The sequence below is a fragment of the Prenolepis imparis genome, unplaced genomic scaffold (genome assembly GCF_030444845.1).
Source record: "Prenolepis imparis isolate NDT839.2.m4 unplaced genomic scaffold, iyPreImpa1.0 SCAF_1, whole genome shotgun sequence".
Lineage (NCBI taxonomy): Eukaryota > Metazoa > Arthropoda > Insecta > Hymenoptera > Formicidae > Prenolepis > Prenolepis imparis.
The window spans coordinates 785,591-800,817 of NW_028141159.1; the positions used below are offsets into that span (position 1 = coordinate 785,591).

The 15,227-nt window shown below is 41.1% G+C and overlaps 3 protein-coding genes across 15 annotated transcripts; 2 read left to right on the plus strand and 1 right to left on the minus strand.

Annotated features, from left to right (window-relative positions):
• The first annotated feature begins 303 nt into the window (after positions 1-303).
• On the plus strand, positions 304-4,029 carry LOC145940683 (zinc finger Ran-binding domain-containing protein 2). Of its 7 annotated transcripts, none has more exons than XR_014426057.1 (8): positions 304-1,056; positions 1,199-1,251; positions 1,468-1,549; positions 1,877-2,210; positions 2,339-2,433; positions 2,509-2,563; positions 2,723-2,785; positions 3,035-4,029. XR_014426057.1 is itself a non-coding variant. In XM_083046123.1 (8 exons), exons 1-7 carry the CDS (start codon positions 986-988, stop codon positions 2,763-2,765), a joined length of 720 nt encoding a protein of 239 aa, XP_082902249.1. In that variant the 5' UTR covers positions 306-985; the 3' UTR covers positions 2,766-2,785; positions 3,035-4,029. The 7 variants fall into 7 exon arrangements, 5 of the variants coding, with proteins under 5 accessions (XP_082902266.1, XP_082902249.1, XP_082902235.1 ...); XM_083046123.1 differs by having other exon boundaries at positions 306-1,056; positions 2,509-2,550; XR_014426055.1 differs by having other exon boundaries at positions 308-1,056; positions 2,509-2,550; positions 2,723-2,868.
• Lgs (BCL9 domain-containing protein legless) lies at positions 3,503-10,311 on the minus strand. 3 transcript variants are annotated; one of them, XM_083045895.1, is made up of 8 exons: positions 9,445-10,311; positions 9,116-9,330; positions 8,786-8,800; positions 8,515-8,725; positions 8,075-8,433; positions 7,480-7,981; positions 7,171-7,375; positions 3,503-7,063 (listed from the first exon to the last, which is right to left on the minus strand). In XM_083045895.1, the coding sequence occupies exons 1-8, from the start codon at positions 9,737-9,739 to the stop codon at positions 5,197-5,199; spliced, it is 3,669 nt and encodes a 1,222-aa protein (XP_082902021.1). In that variant the 5' UTR covers positions 9,740-10,311; the 3' UTR covers positions 3,503-5,196. The 3 variants fall into 3 exon arrangements, with proteins under 3 accessions (XP_082902021.1, XP_082902011.1, XP_082902002.1); XM_083045885.1 differs by having other exon boundaries at positions 7,528-7,981; positions 8,515-8,800; XM_083045876.1 differs by having other exon boundaries at positions 8,515-8,800.
• A 343-nt stretch (positions 10,312-10,654) lies between these two features.
• On the plus strand, positions 10,655-15,130 carry LOC145940660 (integrator complex subunit 12). 5 transcript variants are annotated; one of them, XM_083046088.1, is made up of 5 exons: positions 10,655-10,716; positions 12,630-12,809; positions 12,883-13,245; positions 13,456-13,528; positions 13,616-15,130. In XM_083046088.1, exons 2-5 carry the CDS (start codon positions 12,651-12,653, stop codon positions 13,822-13,824), a joined length of 804 nt encoding a protein of 267 aa, XP_082902214.1. In that variant the 5' UTR covers positions 10,655-10,716; positions 12,630-12,650; the 3' UTR covers positions 13,825-15,130. The 5 variants fall into 5 exon arrangements, with proteins under 5 accessions (XP_082902214.1, XP_082902186.1, XP_082902204.1 ...); XM_083046060.1 differs by lacking the exon at positions 10,655-10,716 and adding an exon at positions 12,105-12,325; XM_083046078.1 differs by lacking the exon at positions 10,655-10,716 and adding an exon at positions 12,109-12,239.
• Positions 15,131-15,227: the final 97 nt, after the last annotated feature.

The following is a 15,227-nucleotide window of genomic DNA, read 5'->3' on the forward strand; positions in this document are numbered from 1 at the left end:
TGTCTCCTTCCTCATTGCCTTTGCTTATAATTTTTCATGCTTTATTTCATATTCTCACGTTTCTAATCGTGCGTCTCATTTTTCCAGGAAACGTCACCGCACTTGTGAATAAATTACACCTATGACGAAATAAAAGAGAGGAAACTCACAGGAAAATATTGCCATCGTTAGAAACTGGCCGAATGAGCTCTGCGAGTGAAGCCTAAAAATAGATCCGCCTATCACCATCGACATCATCTACCAATATGGCAACCTTTCAGCAATGCAAATGTTATAAACAATAGGTACAAAAAACGCGCGTCTATTTTTCTCGCTTGAAATTGATCGAAGAAGATTCTCTCTCATTATCCGTTTATTCTCCGCAGAATAATTAAAAGAAAGGAATGGATATTTTACATTTGAATCCGGGGAGAGGAAGATGTGTAGGGAATTCGCGAGTCCGAGGACGCAGAAATGTCGGCATTGCTGTTGCGTATCTCTCGTGCGTGCGCGATCAGATTCATCAGATATCACGGCGCGTTCGTCCGAGTCGGACTGATTACCAGAAGTTCTCACAAATTTAAACTCTCAAACAAGACAAATTAAACTAAGGAGAGAAACGCAGATCTGCTAACAACAATCCCAACTATCCTGGTAGAGCTAAGAGCCAGATAACAAGAAGAAGAAGAAGAAGAAGAAGAAGGACTACCTCGCCCTCGCACTAATCGTCGCCGCTCTAATGCCATTCGTCACAGTTTCCTCCGCTGGATAGGAGGTCGAGTTCCTGCTACCCGCCAGGGAGATGCGACAACTGTGACTCGTGTAAGCGTAGCTAATTCGACGACGGTATCTCCTGTACGTAGATCTGGCGAATAAAGTGATAGGTGCGCGTACGTCTCCGTCGAAAGGACGGCTCGAAGGTTAGACGCGAAAGGGAGCACGAGATACGATCTACGAGGAATATAAGTAGTAATCGACGCGGCGAATCGCGAGCGAAGGCGGCGAGATGGATGGCAAAGTGGACGACGAGAGTCAGCGTAGCATCAACGACGGTGACTGGGTCTGTCCTGACTCGCAGTACGTATCGTAGACTTGCATTACTCCGACTTGTCTCGATTCTCAATTTTACATCCCGCGCAATTATTTTATACGCGATCGATTTAATAGACCGATACATGCGATTGAATTCATAACTTTTTTTCCTCTTTTCTTCTTCTAGATGTGCCAATGTAAATTTTGCCAGACGAAATTCCTGCAATCGTTGTGGAAAAGGTATGCAAAGTAGAAATGTTACTGTTATGTTGATGATAAAAGAGTTGCTTTAAATTGTAGTTATATTGATTCGTACTATAAACATGGAATGGTTTGCGTGTTAAATAAAGAGAGAATGTAAACATTGAAATATTATTATAATCACTTAACATGTGCATGAATCATAGACATTTTATTTAACAATCTTTTAACAATATTTAACATCTTTTGATACAGACAGAAGTGAATGTCCAAAGAAGAAAAAATTGGGTCAAGAAATTGGAAAAGCAGCTGCAGAAAAGAGCAGAGGCCTCTTTAGGTAATGTCATCTTTGATATATATTTGTTATATTATTTGCAGTTAATACCAGAATAATAAAAAAAAAAAAAAACGAATTGCTTGTGTACAAAAGTTTACAAATAATAACTACATTTAAAAAATGGAGTAAGACAAGGACAGACCCTTCAAAAGTAAAGCCGACATTTCTATCTGCATATTAATAACTTATTTATTAAATTCTAATGCACATGTGCATTATACTTTTGGAATAAACTTATATATTGTTTTACATTTAAATCTTGTATGTATGTGCAAAGATTACACCCGTGCATATGTGATAATTAAGTGCAAAAGTGCTTTATTGCAGCGCGGACGATTGGCAATGTAGCAAGTGCGGCAACGTCAACTGGGCTCGTCGGCAGCAGTGCAACATGTGCAATGCTCCAAAGTTCGGCGAGATAGAGGAACGCACGGGATACGGAGGTGGGTATAACGATCGAGGAATCGTCGAATACAAGGAGAGGCGGGACGATGATGACGAATACGACGAGTTTGGACGGCGCAAGAAAAAGCGGAAACTTGAAAAGAATTCCGACGACGACTCCAAGGATTCCAAGTACAGTAGCCCGTCGCGTATTAAATCTAGAGATAAAGAGGAGAGAGACAAAGCGGACGAAGAGGAACAAGAAGAAAATGTAAATGTAATTTGAACGTGATGTGGATTGAAGAGTGTAATATCGAAAGAGAGACAACAGCAGATAAATTACCATCTTCAATTGCATTCATTAAAAATGCTTCGGGTGTTTGATTGGTATCTCATAAATTACAGGAGGATGAAGAGGAAGAAGAGGAAGAGGAAGAGGATGGTGATTTATCTAAATATGATCTTAGCGAATGGGATGATTTTGCATCAGCGAAAAACAGGTAAATATATGTGCGATTGTGTTGTTAGTTCCGTGTAAAATATTACTATGAATTTCTATTTTCTTTTTTTTTTAGTACGAATGGAAGCATCACGTCGTCGGAAGCGCAACGGTCAAGGTAATTAATAGCGGTAATGCGATGCAAAATATATATCTGTTATTTAGAATATTATTTCAATACTATATTGACACGACACATTGCTTTCCCATTGTTAAATTAAATATAGAATTATAATAAAAAATAAAAAAAAAAAAAAAAATTTATTATAAGGCGTAAAACCTATTTACAGAAACGGAGATAATCGGCGCGATTCAGGCACATCCAACCAATGAAAGGCTGTACAGAAGGACAGGTTTGACTTGGGTTTCGGGTATAAAATTGATTATGATGATCAGTTGCAGACAGCATACAGTGTGATGAGTTTTGCTAAATAATGTATAGTCCCAGATCCTTAAGACTTAAAGTATAAGCTTGCTTTTATTGCGATTATATCTTGATATATCGCGTAAAGACATCGAGTAGAGATTAGCGTCGACTTAACGAATTTCTAAGAAGCGCAAGCACGCTTCTCGTTCGATGTGTGACTTGTTTTGTTTTACAGGTTAACGGGAGACTCGAAAGAGACGCAACCAGTTCTCGGCAACTAAGAAATATACACAACGCAACAAGATTTAGTAATTTAGTATGCACCTTTGGATATATAAAGTGGCCGATAATATGTGACTTATTACAAAGGAGTCGACTAACGATAAGCTTTACATTTATATAATTGAGCTCATTAACTTCTCGTTGATCCTAGGGAAGCAAAATGTTAGGTCTCCTATTTGCGCGGGTATATCGTTGATCGTCTGACGATTAGCAGAATTTACGACAGACACTTGGGCGCAAGTAGTATGTTTTGCTAGAGTGAAATACAAGATTGATAATTCCAACATGAATCTATAGAAGAAATTATACACAGCTCGTTTTACAAGCTAAATACGTAGAAAAAGATCTTACTCCTATGTAATAGATGGTGTTAACGCTCTGCGCAAGCCCCGTCGCCGCAGTGTTCTAAGATTCCCATTACTTTTTATCACAAACGTAAAATATGTCAATGTGTCACTCGGCTTCGTATTGCTCAACCTGGCGAAAGGAATCTAACTTTTTTCTCTTTTTATTCCCTTGTCTCTCTCTCTTTTTTATGTCTAATTTCATCTATGCATAAATTTATTCAGATTAAATAAATACACAATCGTGAAATGTAGTATTATATGTATATATATAAAGAACTCTCCAAACACTCTCTTCCAAAACAAAGCAGATATGTTATTCGCGGATTTCTTATTTTCGAAAGAGAGACGGAAAGGGAAGGATACGATTTCTTGCTTCGACTATCACAGATTCGAGTAAATTGAGAGGAAAAAAGTAGCCTATGCTTATTCTTCGAGAAAAAGAGAAATTAGGTTTTTATTTCAAATCAGTCGCATTTTGTGAATTTGTCGCAAACTCCGAAACTGGTCGTTAACTGTAAAACGATTATCGATCAAATATCGTGACTTCTTGTAAATATCTTTATTTTTCATTTATAATAAAAATCATTCATCAACAACATAATTGTTCTTAGTTCAATTACTTCTTATGTCGTAAGCTACAGATAAGGGGAAAGGGGGAAACGGGTCATGATTATGCACAGAGTTGGTCATAAAGGAGAATCGATGAAGGAGCGTAAGGGACGGGCGATATTGAAGGATTATGTTGCAACAGGTTTATATATATATATTTATATATATATATATATGTATGTATACATATATATATGTATAATATGTATATGGTATATATGTACAATAATAAATTTGAGCTTGTTTGACTGTGTTTAAGTATTTTAGTGATAAAGGAAGGATGAATTACGCGGCACCGGTGTACCAGAATTCTCTCGCTCGTCGTACCGTACGCATAATTGTTACTTTGTGTACTCTGAACAAACTGTTACAAACGAAACGCGAAGAGAAGAGAAGAAATCTCGCTTGTTTTCTTCCTCTCTCTTTCTTTTTCTTTTTACACTCTAGTTACAGTAACATATTTCTTAATCTAACAATGCTCCTCGATCGATGAAGTATAACGACTTATATATATATATATATATATATATATATATATATATATTTAAAAAAAAAAAGAAAAAGTAAAAAAAAAAAACTATCGGATTGTACATCGGTATTTACACGAACGTGAGTACTCCACGTTTCTCCATTAATAACGTTTACAATTTACAGATAGACCTGGGAAGTTTCGGTGTGTAAAACGCGATACTACTAAGATGTATCGGAATAACATATTTTTATAGAGACACGCGACTCGGTATGATCCACAAATAAAAAAAATAAAAAAAAAAAAGAAGAAAAGAAAGAAAAAACTCTTGGCATAATACATACGTAAATAATGCCATAACAGCAAATCAAGAAAAGAACTAAAAATTGTCGTCGCGTGCCAGTCATAAAGATTATTCTCAAAGATAGCTGTCTGCTCATCGTTAACTATCATATTATTTCTCTCTGTCCTTTACAAGATCGCTTCGCTATAATCTATATAGCACACAGTTTACACTTCCAGAATTAATTTTTGCGTGATTATAATAGAAACATCTCCCTGATAGATGAAAGATAGAAAGAGAGCGAAAGAGAGAAAAAGAGAGGGACACGCTGAAAGGCCACCGTAAAATCGTCGTCGCGATATGGATCGATCAACATCGGACAGTTTTTCTATTCTTTTATTTTTCCTCTACTTCGGCATGAAAAACTGCTGATGCGAGTGCGAGTTTGGCGGCGGGTGCAAATTAGGATGGGGCGGCCCGCTGCCTCTGGTACCGGTGGCGTAAAGCTGTTGCTGGAAGTTGTGAAACTGTTGAGCATAATTCGGATCGGACATACTTGGTCCGCCGCCAAAAGGATTGTTCTTAAAGTTGCTGGTCGCGCCGCCCATGCTCGGCGGTAATGGCTGAGTAGCTTCGGGCGGCGGTCCCAGTCCCATCGGGTTAGCCTTGTTGCCAGGCACACCGTACATGCCCGCCGGATTCGGCTGGTTCGGCAGATTCTGCGAGACCATGTCAGGCGAGAAGACTTTGTCAGGATCCATGGAGCCGCCCGGGAAGACGCCGCCGCCTACCATGTGCTGCATCCGCATAAGATTCGACTGCGGTCGCATGTTGCCGACCGACGGTCTCATGGACGGGTGTATAGCGCCGGAAGTGTTCATGGACTGACCGTCCATCCTGGGCGAGCCGCCCATGCCGGGGATTCCGGTGGTATTCATGCTGGACGGCATACCACCGTGCGGAACCCCCATGTTGTTCGGCACACAGCCGTTCGGGAAGTACTGTTGTAGATTCATGGAAGGCGGCCCGCCCATCTTCGACTCCATATTAGATAGCGGATTAGTGAATCGCTGAAGGAATTCTAGACTCGGTGGGCCACGGGGTGGCGCGTGACCGACGTTCGGCCTGGCCGGCAAGTACTGTATGGTGTTGGGCGCGTTCGGTTTTACCTGAACGCTCGCGCCGTTATACGGACTCGGCCCGGCGATTCCGTGGCCGGTCATTAGTCTCGGTGGAGGCGCGTGGCCGGGATCGCCGACGGGATAAGCGCCACCGGCCGGACCGCCGGTACCCGAATGGCCGCCCATCATTCCGTGACCACCCATCATCGAGTGTCCTCCCATTTTGCTGGGAATTCCGCCGGGGCTGCCCGTGTGCGCAGTGGTGGGGCTGTAGCTCGTTGGCGGACCCGCGAGACCCATGCACATCCCGCCGACCTCACCGCCACCAGGCTCGCCGCTGCTCGCGCCCATATGACAGCTTCCGTTCATCTCGGCGCCCATCTGCATCATGTGCATACCGGCGGCGTGCGGATTGAACGGCATCATGCCAGCGGCATTGCCAGAGTGCATGGGCTCGTTGCCCAGCGAGTTGCTCGTCGCCGTATTCGTGAGCTGCTGGCTCATTTGCGCCAGAGACGTTATCGGATCAAAATGGTTCGCGTTCATGGTGTTCAAGCCGCCGAGTCGACCGCCGACTATGTTGTTAGGATTGAGAGGCACATTGTCGGATGGTTGACTCACGTTTATGGATGGTCTGCCGCAAGCGAACGAGGCGCTACCGCCGGGATTAGCGCCGGTCAACGGCACTATCGTGGTGGTAACGGGGTTGTTTGTCGTATTCACCACTGTAGGCTGTTGTTGTTGTTGTTGTTGTTGCTGCTGTTGTTGCTGCAATTGCGTTTGTTGTTGCTGCTGAATGTCTTTCACGCATGGCGGCGATGTGTCGGGTTTCATGGTGGGCGATGCCGGCACTGTTCGCGGAGGACCCATACTGTCGGGTATGCTGGTATTATGCGGCGTCGGACTATTCTGTGCACTCGCGCTGGATTTGTTGCCCGGTTTCGCGGGATCCACCGGAGTATGCGGCGCAGCACTACCCGGCGTGTGCGGTGTATGCGGCGTGTGAGGACTGTGCAGAGAACCCGTAAAGCCTCGATTCATACTGTCCATCTGTACCGGACTCGCGCCCTCCGATCTAGTAGGGAATTGATTGTTGTTATCTAGATTTCCCGCCAAGATTCTGTTGGGCATCTCTGAGGAATTGCCCGTGTTTCTGTGTTGCCGATAGAAAAAAAAGAACATCATATAATTATACGACTTATATGATTTATTAATCAAAATATAAATGAAAGAATAGAGGGGAGAAACGGGGATACTTACGTAGACGAATTGCCATCCTTCAGACTTGTGTTGGGTTGTTTCTGAATGGTCAGTTCCTGTCCTTCAAACGTGTTGAGATATTGCAATTGAAGAGGACTCGGTACCGGCATTAAGTTTGCTTCTTTCACGGTCGCTGCATTAACGTTTCCGGTATGCTGCTTCTGTTGAGCTAAGGATTGTAACGTTCGGCAAAACATACCATCCACTAAATCGAGAAAAGAAATCTAATTTAGAAACTATGTGAAATTTATAAAACTTTGCGCAATGTAATGAATTTGCACAAAAAAAAGAAAAAAAAAAGAAACGTACCTCCTCCTACTTGTAATCGACACCTCTTAATCGACCTACCCCACTTACCATTTGGTTGTTGATTGGTAGGGAAATCGAGGGAAGTGTCCTTTTGAGCAGTAGTACCGCTAGGACTAAGAGCGGCGATATGAGAATGAGAAACCGGTGTTCCTGGATTGCTATGATTCAACCGTGTTGTCGAGACGGCTGCTGTGACAACCGGATTCGGAGAGTCCTGACTCGTCGGACTTTGTCCAGGTAGGTGACTGGTCCTCTGATTACCCAGCTGGAACTGTCTGTTACAATCTGCCGGCGAATTCAAAGCAGAACTCGCGCGCGGTGACGGTAGCGACAGATTGCTGGTCGGATTGTTGGGCGACGACGGATTTGGGCTTTGAATTGCGATCGGTACACTGGCGGATCGTGTCGTTTGATGATACGGAGGTGGTGGGCCTTGACTACGAGGCACCCCGATCATGTTTGCACCGCGCAACGGTACCGCGCCCGGATTACCAACCGTTGCCTGTTAATGAAGATATTTTTGTTACAGATATTCCATAATCCGACGTGTACATCGAGTTGGAGACTTATCACGCACTAAAAAAGAGAGACGTACTTTATTCTTTCCATCGAGAAATTGATGCTGCAACTTATGCCAATCCATAGACGAAGAACATTGATTTGGTACGGGACCAACAGAAGGAACATTCGCGGTAGGACACGACACCGCCGTTCCTTGCGTCGTGTCCGCCAAAGCGTTGCCAGATTGTTCCTCCTTAAACAACATGAGCTGCATTTTTCGCAAGGTCGCCAGTTGAACTTCTCTGTGCTGCCTTTGTCTCGGTGTTAAATTTTCGTCTGGAACTTTGACACCCTGAAGCGATGGTTGCAAACCTCCTGGGCCTGGACTCGTTGTGCCACCTAACAAGTTTGGACTGTGGCCCATGGTAGCGTTATTAGCAGGTTGAGGATTGGCTGCAAAGAAAAAAAAACATATATAGCATTAAATCTCACATAAATAATGACGAAGGATAAATCAACAAATGTAAAAATTACCTGAATTACCAGGTGAATTCGGCACAAGGCAAGGCACGTCTAGATTTCCATCATCCAGTGATGGTTCAGTATTACCGAGGGAATTTCCACCGTTTATGTTTCGCAAGTTGGGCTGTTCGTTCCAAAATTGTGGAGCATTTGGATCTAGTGCTGGTAAATCCGGGGGTTGTTCAGTCGGGAAAGTATTATTCGCATTTCCCTGATGGCCTTTCTGTTTCATCATAGCAAGATTATTTAACCATTGAGCAGGATTTTGGCGAAAGTGACTTACTTTATTTGGATGTTTCTAAAAGAATAAAAACGATAAATATTAATGATATAAATAAGTAATAACATGCATACAAAAAACAGCATTTTACTAAAAATAACATTCCATATAAAATATTTATGTTGAAATAACAAATCGAAGATAAATAGATGTGAAAGATAAATAGGTATAAAAAAATTAATAACATACAATTACTATCACTATTTCAATGGAGAATTGTGCAAAATTTTTACAATTAAAAATGCAACCTTTGCAATGAATCGCTTATGTATGTAATAAAGAATTTATATAAAAAGTATTATTAAAATAAATTCGATATTGCGCATAGTATACCTCCAAATATTTTTTAGTGGCTGGCTGTGCGCAATGATAAGCGATGATCGAATGATATTCGCCTCTCATTACTGCGTCTGCGCCTGTATTCGCTAACTGCGTAGAAAATACAAAAATTTGGCTCTGCTGTTGCATATACTGAGCTTCGCCACTGCTCGCAGTAGTTCCCATCTGTTTACCCACAACATTACTAACGAGCGGTTGAATGCTGTCTGCTGTAAAAATACATATCCATGATTATGATTTACAGCAAAAGAAGAAGAACATATACCGTAGCGCAACAAAAGACACGCAGATTATAAAATTACAAAAATAAATTGATGTAGTACCAGGTAGCTCGTCGGTGGGATTGTTAGGATCTCCTTCTTGCTTAATCGAAGACAGGAGCGACTGGTTCCCATTGGTACTCGGATTCTCCACAGACATCGAACCGCATTGACTTTCGCCTTCAAACTTGGATGGATCGAGACAGGAATCTCTTGGACACTCTGCCGTATCCTCCCCAGTCGTGTCGTCGTTCGCACCCTCGTCCTTAATCTTAACCGGATCGGCGTCAGGCTCATCCTTGACAACCGTGGTAGGTGGACAACAGCTGGGCTCGTTGGGTTTCTTTTCCGTTTTCATGGCTGGAGCGTATCGCGTGCGCGAACGACCGAGTGTGTCAAACCTCGCTGTTGCTACTGCTGCTGAACAGTGGGAAGAGAAGAGGCATGGCCACTGACACTAGTCCGCGTGCGGCAGAGAGACGAGAGGTTACCCAGGTCGACCTGGAGAGTCTCGCGCGCGGCAAGAAAGTTCACCAGACGGCTCTAAACATGGCTATTCGGTCGCTGAACGCGACGAAACGTCACCAGCGACGATGAGATGCCGCGGTCTATCTCGCCGTTACTTATCCTCACCGTGGACTGGGGGATGCTGCGAGGCACCACCACCTGGATACGACGACCGATTCGGCCGGGTTCGCCAACCAGACACCGCTGTGACGAACCGGCACTGGAAGCTGCCGAGACGACGAGTCCCGGGCGCGAGGAAGCCAAGTGTCCCGAGCGTATCACCCTCGCGGTGACGGGTGACGGCGAGCGCGAAGCGCGCCTCTCCGGCTGCTGCTGCTGCTGCGCTGCGCTGCGCTGCGGCGGTGGCGGAGCAGCGGCGGTGCGCGGCGCGTTCACGCCGCGAGGCACACACACGGCCACGGGACACGGGGAACGCGGGTGATCCGGATTAACGGGACGACGCGAACGTTGCACGCTACAAGTGCGCGACTCCGAGTATCCACCTTGCCGTCGTACGCGCGAGCATTGTTCTCTCTACCCCGACTTTATTTGTCACTTCATGGTCGCTTTGATTATTTATTTCTTTTCTACGCAACGCTGCCAACTGTCCGGCTGAAAAGTTTCGGACAACGTCGCCCGACGCGCGCCGCGCCGCTCCGCTCCGAATCACTCCGAGAGAGACGGGACGATGCGGCAGCCATGCGGCGAGAGAGGGACGGCGAGCGAGATACTCGTCGCGCGCATGCGCTATCGAGAGCGCGAGAGAAATCCACTCTCGCCCGCGCCGCCTCTCGTCCTCGTCCTCGTCATCGTCTCGTCGCCCGCAGGGTAACTATTTTCGTCTCTCTTTGGTTATATTTTCGCCATCTCCGTCTTTCTCCCCCCTTCCCTCTCTCTCTCACTCCCTCTCTCTCTGTCTTTCTTTCGATCGCGGCGGCGTTCGATCTCTACCTCCTCCTCATCGTTTCGCTTCCTCGTCGACCGACGAATGAAACGTCACGGACACTTGCGAAATTTGAAAAGGCTGCCTCGCGGAGGCAGCCAGCTTTCGAGTGACCTTTAGATCTTATCTCGCACTCTCGAATGCACTTTGCGAAATTTCATTTCGGATGCATGCAGAGGGGCAGGAGCGAATCGAGCTCGATGCACCTACATTCTTCGAGTTCCTGACGAGCGCGACGGATTCGTAGGTGTCGTCCGATTAGCGGCGGTATTTTTAAAATTTAGACTGTCACAGAAAAGCTGTGGAACGATAAACTCGCATTTTTATCGGTCGACATCGAAAATGCATGCGCTTTCGTATTTATGAAATCAATATGTACTGTACTTTATTATTTAAGGCAATTTATAAATATTATACTTACTCCGATGTTCTCGTGCTAAATGGAGGTGGTGGGTTGTTCCCTCGAACGTTGAATAAAGAACTGAAGCTGTTACAAAATTTTCCGACAAACCTTCACGCTTTGAAAAGGATGGAATTATTCTTCGAAAAGCGTTCGTGTTTCTCAAACAAAAGAATTTTTTGGTGGAAAAGATCAATGGGGGATACAAAATAAAATACAAAATCAACGGGGTACCACCCAGGTACAAATGGTCAACCGGGTTTAATATGACCTGGTCGGATCAACAGAAAGGAATTTGAAGGTTTTCTAAAAAATAATAGGGCATTCGCGCAGACAAAAATATTCGTGAAAGGATCGAAAAAACATGTACGCTTTCAAGAATTTGTAAGATTTACGACATATACACATATATCGCTGGCTAAGTTTTTTTCTTAATATATATATTTCTCTTTATTAATAACTTTATTTTTTTTTAACTTATTTACACAGTCGAATTTTTTAAAATGCAAATATATATATATGTATATATATCGTTTCCAAGCGCTTCAAAATATACATAAAATATGCAAGTTTTAGAAAATCGATAAAGAACGATATACACTTTATATACCTGTATATATATATTTTCAGTCAATTGGGAATGAAAAGTTTTATGTGATTGTATATAAATTACAATTTTAATATAAAAATAATTTTTTTTATTAATATTATTCAAACTTAATTTTTGTTAAAAAAATGGCAAATAAATTTTTTTCTTTTTTTTTATTATATAAAATATTATCATATAGCAATTATGTCCAATTATATTTTCACGAGTCTAGCTCATCTTTAATTTTACAAGCTAAACGCTGTTCAAAATTCAATTCGCGATAACCTAGAATTGCCTAGAATAAATAAGTATAATATTTCAGAGCAAAACCGCTATATATATATGCTTGGCGTGATTGACGATAAAGTCAGAAATAAAGTTATCGATATTACATCTAGGACGATTATAGAAATTATGCGGTATGCTACTTTGCATTAATTCAGACTACAGGTTCTGCAAGTTAATCGCGGATCGCACATACAGTTTCGTTTCTGAATATAAGAGGGTAAATATCGATAAATATATGCAAGGTATAAAAAAAACAAGAAAGTGTAGACTGTATTTTTTTTCGAATAGCGCCTTTTGTACTCGAAACAGAGACATCGCGTGTTTGTTACTCGCTCACCGTATGTTAAAAAAAAAATAATTAATGCGATAAAGTATTTAAATTTTCGATACACGAAACACATGTGCTATTATTGCGAGATATAACCTGAGTGCGTCCTTATTCAGTCTTTATTCTTGTCACGAGTTATTTATAAAATGTGTGTATAGCAACGATTAATTAATATACATTATTGTGTTGACAGAAAAAAAGATACTTTTGAGAGATGACTCAATTGGAGCTGGATCCGCAATTTACTCAGGGGCTACGCCTCTTGCACTCCACTAACAAGGATTCTGCGGAACAGCTGCGAGCTTTGTTAGATGAAGCGATTAAACAAAAGTACGGACCCTCCAAAATGCTCTCCAATGTGCTACATAAAAAGGTAATGTATTTAAAATGTTTTGTACAAATGATGTAAGAGTTGATTTAATTGTTTCAATCTATGTTTCCCTCAGTACATGATGGAAGAACCAGTATTGAGCGATCACAGTAGCAGTAGCAGTAAGAAAAGCAAAAGCTCCAGCTCATCCAAGCATTCGAGTAAATCGAGCAAGAATAGCTCTCCTGTTAATCTGCCAGCACGTGACACACCGCCAGACATTCTGCAGACGGACGATACTCTGGCACTGGAAATTCTAGAGGACGATCTGACATGCGTCATTTGTAAAGGGATGGATGTTGGAGCGAGAAATAGGCTCGTGGAGTGTCAAGAGTGTCATTCTTTGTATCATCAGGAATGCCACGTTCCACATATCCTGGATTCGCAGATAGATGTGCCGAAACAAATATGGTACTGCTGTAACTGTTCAAAGTCTCAGGTGTGTGTATTCACTCGCATTTATAATTTGTGTCAGAATTGTTGGTGTACATTTTACATACTATAAACTTGTTTTATATTTAATTGTAAAAAATTAATTTTTATTATTGATTACTCTCACTAATTACTTAATTCTTATCAAATTTTGAATAATACTTTACTCTCTTGATGTCAATGTAATTATTCTACTGTATTGATTTTTATATATTAGGTTTCGAAAGACAGAAGTTCGCCAAAAACTGTGATAGAAAGCAAATCCAAAGAACAGAAAAAACCGAGCTCAAGTAAGTACGCATGTATAACTTGCGCACTTGAAATGTAAAATTAAAATTATATTTTTGAATTAAACTGTTAATTAATTAATTTTGTAGGCACTGGAGCTAAGGTGACACCAAATATTCATATTATAAGTGCGGATAAAAGACTGAAAGACATGATGAAGAAAGCTAAGCAAGACAAACGAAATACTAGTACTGCCACAAGTTCGAAAAACTCTTCATCCAGTACATCTGCGTTATCCTCGGTCAAGTCTTCTCAGGATAAATCTTCATTATACAAGATAAAATCAGGGGTAGAGTAAATTGCGTAAGTTGCAAAAGAAATCTTTAAGAAACAAAAACGGATTATATGTAAGTAATATGTTGAAAAAATAATTTGAAAGTTTTATTGAAATTATTTTATAATTTATCTTATTAACCTGTGAAGGAAAAAGGGTGACAATTTTTATTATTACTTTTTATGAATATATATTTTCGTGTGTACGACGAGAGATCAGAATAAGAGAAAGAGAGAGATTGTAAGAATCGCGGCCTCTTATGACAAAGACACAAGTTTTTAAATAGACGATATCATTAGTGCGTATTTATATTGAAGTTTAATCTCGAATTACATTCAATCGATATTAGTACAATTGGGCCTTTGTGTAGTGTCTGAATTTCTTACTGCCTATAAATACAATTCCATATTATACAATTTATTAATAATTGTACAAACGTGCCATGTAAATTTGTTATCTTTATAAGCTTTCGCATTATTATTACAAAAATATTAAGTATGTAGAAAATAATGACATAATTATTACTATAGCTAATAATTATTACACACGTAATATCATTTGTAATACAAGTCTGCGTTGATAGTTTTAAAATGTAAATATACAATAGATTATTTTTTAATACCTTTTTATTGAGATATTTATAAAAGGAAAGCGATAAAATTATACAAACTTCACATATCTCAAGATTGCATATTAATTGTACTGTTATATATAATATATATATATATATATATATATATATATATATATATATGTATAGCATATACAACAATTTCGTGACCGAAATCAACTCTGCGCGTACCGAGTACGCTGATTTATAACTTGTATCGCGTAATGCGATACAACATCGACGCCGGAATTGTCAATGTTTATCTTTATCTGAATGCACAGTGGAAAACTATAACACGCGTCAAGTATATTATATATATACGTTCTACTGTATACAAGATATACATGTAAATTCCGCGTATATTCCGCGAATGCGGAAGGTGGTATTAGAGTCGCGAACTAATATAAGAATTCTCCAAACGAATATAACACGACTTACGTAACACGCGCGACTCCGACGACTTTCGAATGGTGTGTATTCCTGAAAAGTTCACGCGTATCCACGTGTATTTATAGTAACAATATTTAGATCTTAGCGCACCAGCGAGCTGTGATAATTTTACACGGGCTATGTAGCTGTACATCGCGTTGCCCGTTCAATAACAATAAAATCTTTACCGACGAAACTAAAGGGAGGTTTTGAGTACCTGTCTCTGTAAAAGAAAAGGGACTGAAAAATAATCGATATCATCTCCGCAGGCAAATTATAAGAAATTGTTACGACTCAAATTATAGAAACGAGTCACGCTCGTGGTCTTTCCTTCTTACGCTATCAAGACTATTTTAATAATAATCAAAAGTCTACAGCTGAGATTGCG